This window comes from Lolium perenne, chromosome 2 (assembly GCF_019359855.2).
Source record: "Lolium perenne isolate Kyuss_39 chromosome 2, Kyuss_2.0, whole genome shotgun sequence".
Classification (NCBI taxonomy): domain Eukaryota; kingdom Viridiplantae; phylum Streptophyta; class Magnoliopsida; order Poales; family Poaceae; genus Lolium; species Lolium perenne.
This window is the reverse complement of record NC_067245.2, coordinates 251,986,798-251,989,129: the sequence shown is the minus strand read 5'-3', so window position 1 is coordinate 251,989,129 and position 2,332 is coordinate 251,986,798. Positions and strand designations below refer to the sequence as shown.

At 51.8% G+C, this 2,332-nt stretch overlaps 1 protein-coding gene across 1 annotated transcript; it reads right to left on the bottom strand.

The window, feature by feature from the left end:
• Window positions 1–496: 496 nt before the first annotated feature.
• On the bottom strand, window positions 497–2,078 carry LOC127335605 (protein G1-like4). Its single transcript, XM_051362313.2, has 3 exons — window positions 1,860–2,078; window positions 1,681–1,755; window positions 497–1,329 (listed from the first exon to the last, which is right to left on the bottom strand). Exon 3 carries the CDS (start codon window positions 1,316–1,318, stop codon window positions 707–709), a length of 612 nt encoding a protein of 203 aa, XP_051218273.1. The 5' UTR covers window positions 1,319–1,329; window positions 1,681–1,755; window positions 1,860–2,078; the 3' UTR covers window positions 497–706.
• Window positions 2,079–2,332: the final 254 nt, after the last annotated feature.

Sequence of the window (2,332 nt, the reverse complement as noted above, 5' to 3'; positions counted from 1 at the left end):
ATCCATGCGAAATGATAGATGATGAAGCCACACACGCCACACTCAGCATCAAAATAGTACATGCATGCTTGTACCTCCTCATTTGGTGCGAGGCAAAGGCACTGTGCCGTTGTTGCATGCAACTTGTCATGCACCGTTCACATCAACCCAGTACCTGAACACTGCATCTTTCGGTACCATAAAAAGGAAACGGAATAGGAAGCAAAACAAGAAACAATAAGATGCTGGATCGAGTTGACGCATGATGCGCAGACCGCAGAACAGACACTGCACAGATAGATTTTGCACGAGCTGCGCTATAACACGAGAGATCTCCATATGGAGTATGTATCTCCCTCTGTCATGACTCATGACTCATGTCCCGCTCTAGCTACTCCTCAAAGGGCAAACTACATTACTTCACTCAGACACAGAGTACAGCAGATCATTTTACTTCAAGTACTCTCCTAGATAATAGCAGATTGATGAACTCGACTAGAACGTGCACCCAAGCTAATTAAGGACACTAGATCGACTACAGTACTAGTTGATAGTTGATACACACACACAAATCCGAAGTGCAAATCCATGACAATGCGCATGCATGCATACGCGAGCGTACATAAAATATATCTGGCATACCGGCGGCCAAATAGTAGATCGATCGACCACCTTGGATGAATCGACCAGCTGCAGCTGATCAGTGTAGGGTCGTCGATCAGCAAGCTCAGCAGCCGGCGGCGGGAGGCGGGCCGGGAGGGGGCTGGTGGTGGTTGCCGCGGAACCCGCTGCTGCTGTCGCCCAAGGTCAGCTGCTGCGGCTTCTTGCGCTTCTTCTTCTCGTAGCTGACACCCCGAGCGCGAGCCTGGTGCTCGCGGACCTCGCGGAGGTAGAGCCGGACGGCGCGCGCAGCGAAGGGGTTGGACTCCGGGCTGCCGCCGTTCTCCTCGTAGGCGGCGCGGAGACGGCCGACGAGGGCGTCGAGGCTGCCCCAGGCCTGGCGGAGCGGGCACGGGCACGGCGCCGGCGGGCTCGGGTGGCCGAAGAAGGGGCACGCGGCGGCGTGCACCTTGGTCTTGCCGAACTGATCCAGGTAGCGCAGGAACTCCAGGACGTGCGCGCCGCTGCACTGCGCCAGGCTCAGTGGAGGGCGGTGGTTCCGCAGGTACTGCCCGAACGTGTTCCAGTCGCGACGCTTCTGCGCCTCGTACCGGCTCGGCGACTGCGGGGCGCCGCCAACGGAGAGCGACGAGGTGATGCTGTTCGAACCCATGCTGCTCGAGCCGCCGCCATTGCCGCCTCCCGACAGAGGGCTGTCCGGGTTCGCCGACAGGTCCATGGATCGGCTGGCTGAGAAGGAAGAAACCTGAGTGTTGGGACTGTGATCTGAAACTACTACACGGCTTTCTTCCCCCACAGTTTCATAAACAAATGAAGTAAGCTACTGCTTGCTATTATTAAAAGAAAAGGATGTTGCTACCGCATATCATATAACCATGATGGGGTCAATGATTACATGCTGTGTGTGTGCAGATGAACATATATATATATACTGGATGTAGTGATCTATTTGGTATCTAGTGCTCTCATCATGCACCAAAACATACCAGATGTTCTTAGTTTTTTAGTAGTTGGAGGCAGAAATATTTTGGACGAACAAGAACTTGAAGATCTTGCAGAAAGGGATTTTTTTGGATTCACCTCAATTCGGTCGTGTGAGAAGCTGATCTTGGATTGACGAGCAAGCTAAGTGGAAGAGGCGGTTGACTTGAGAATCTGCACAAAAAATGCAACATCAGATGACACATAAACAAAGTTCCTTAAAGAGGGGTCTCCTTGGATAGTGATCTCTGGAAGAACTCATATATGTTGCTTCTTACTCAGTGCTGCTGCTGGTGGTAGCAACAGCCAACAGTTGCTTGTGCTGGCTCTCTCATAGGTCCATCTGGTGATTGGGGAGATGCTGGGAGAGCAGCAGCTTCGTATCTGTTTGTGATGGTGTGTGGGAATTGTATGCTGCTGCTTCTATTTTTAGGGGGGGAATACTGGCGGTGGTGGATGTGTTGTTTGGCCTAAAAAGGGGAGATGTGAAATGACTGAGACATGGAGCACACAGTAGTGACTAGTGAGAGAGGGGAGGAGATGCACTGCTAGTACTGCTAGGGCTTTTGGTGCTGAAGGGTGGAAAAGGGACACCGAGTGAGAGGGAGTGAAAGGTGACATGACAAAAGTAAATATTTTATAGGAGGTTGTACGTACGGCATAATGGGGATGTCGACTTGTTTCTAACTGGTAGTCATTTGATGTCACGGGCCTAAAGCTTCACGATCATCATGGCAACTTGCCACTGAAA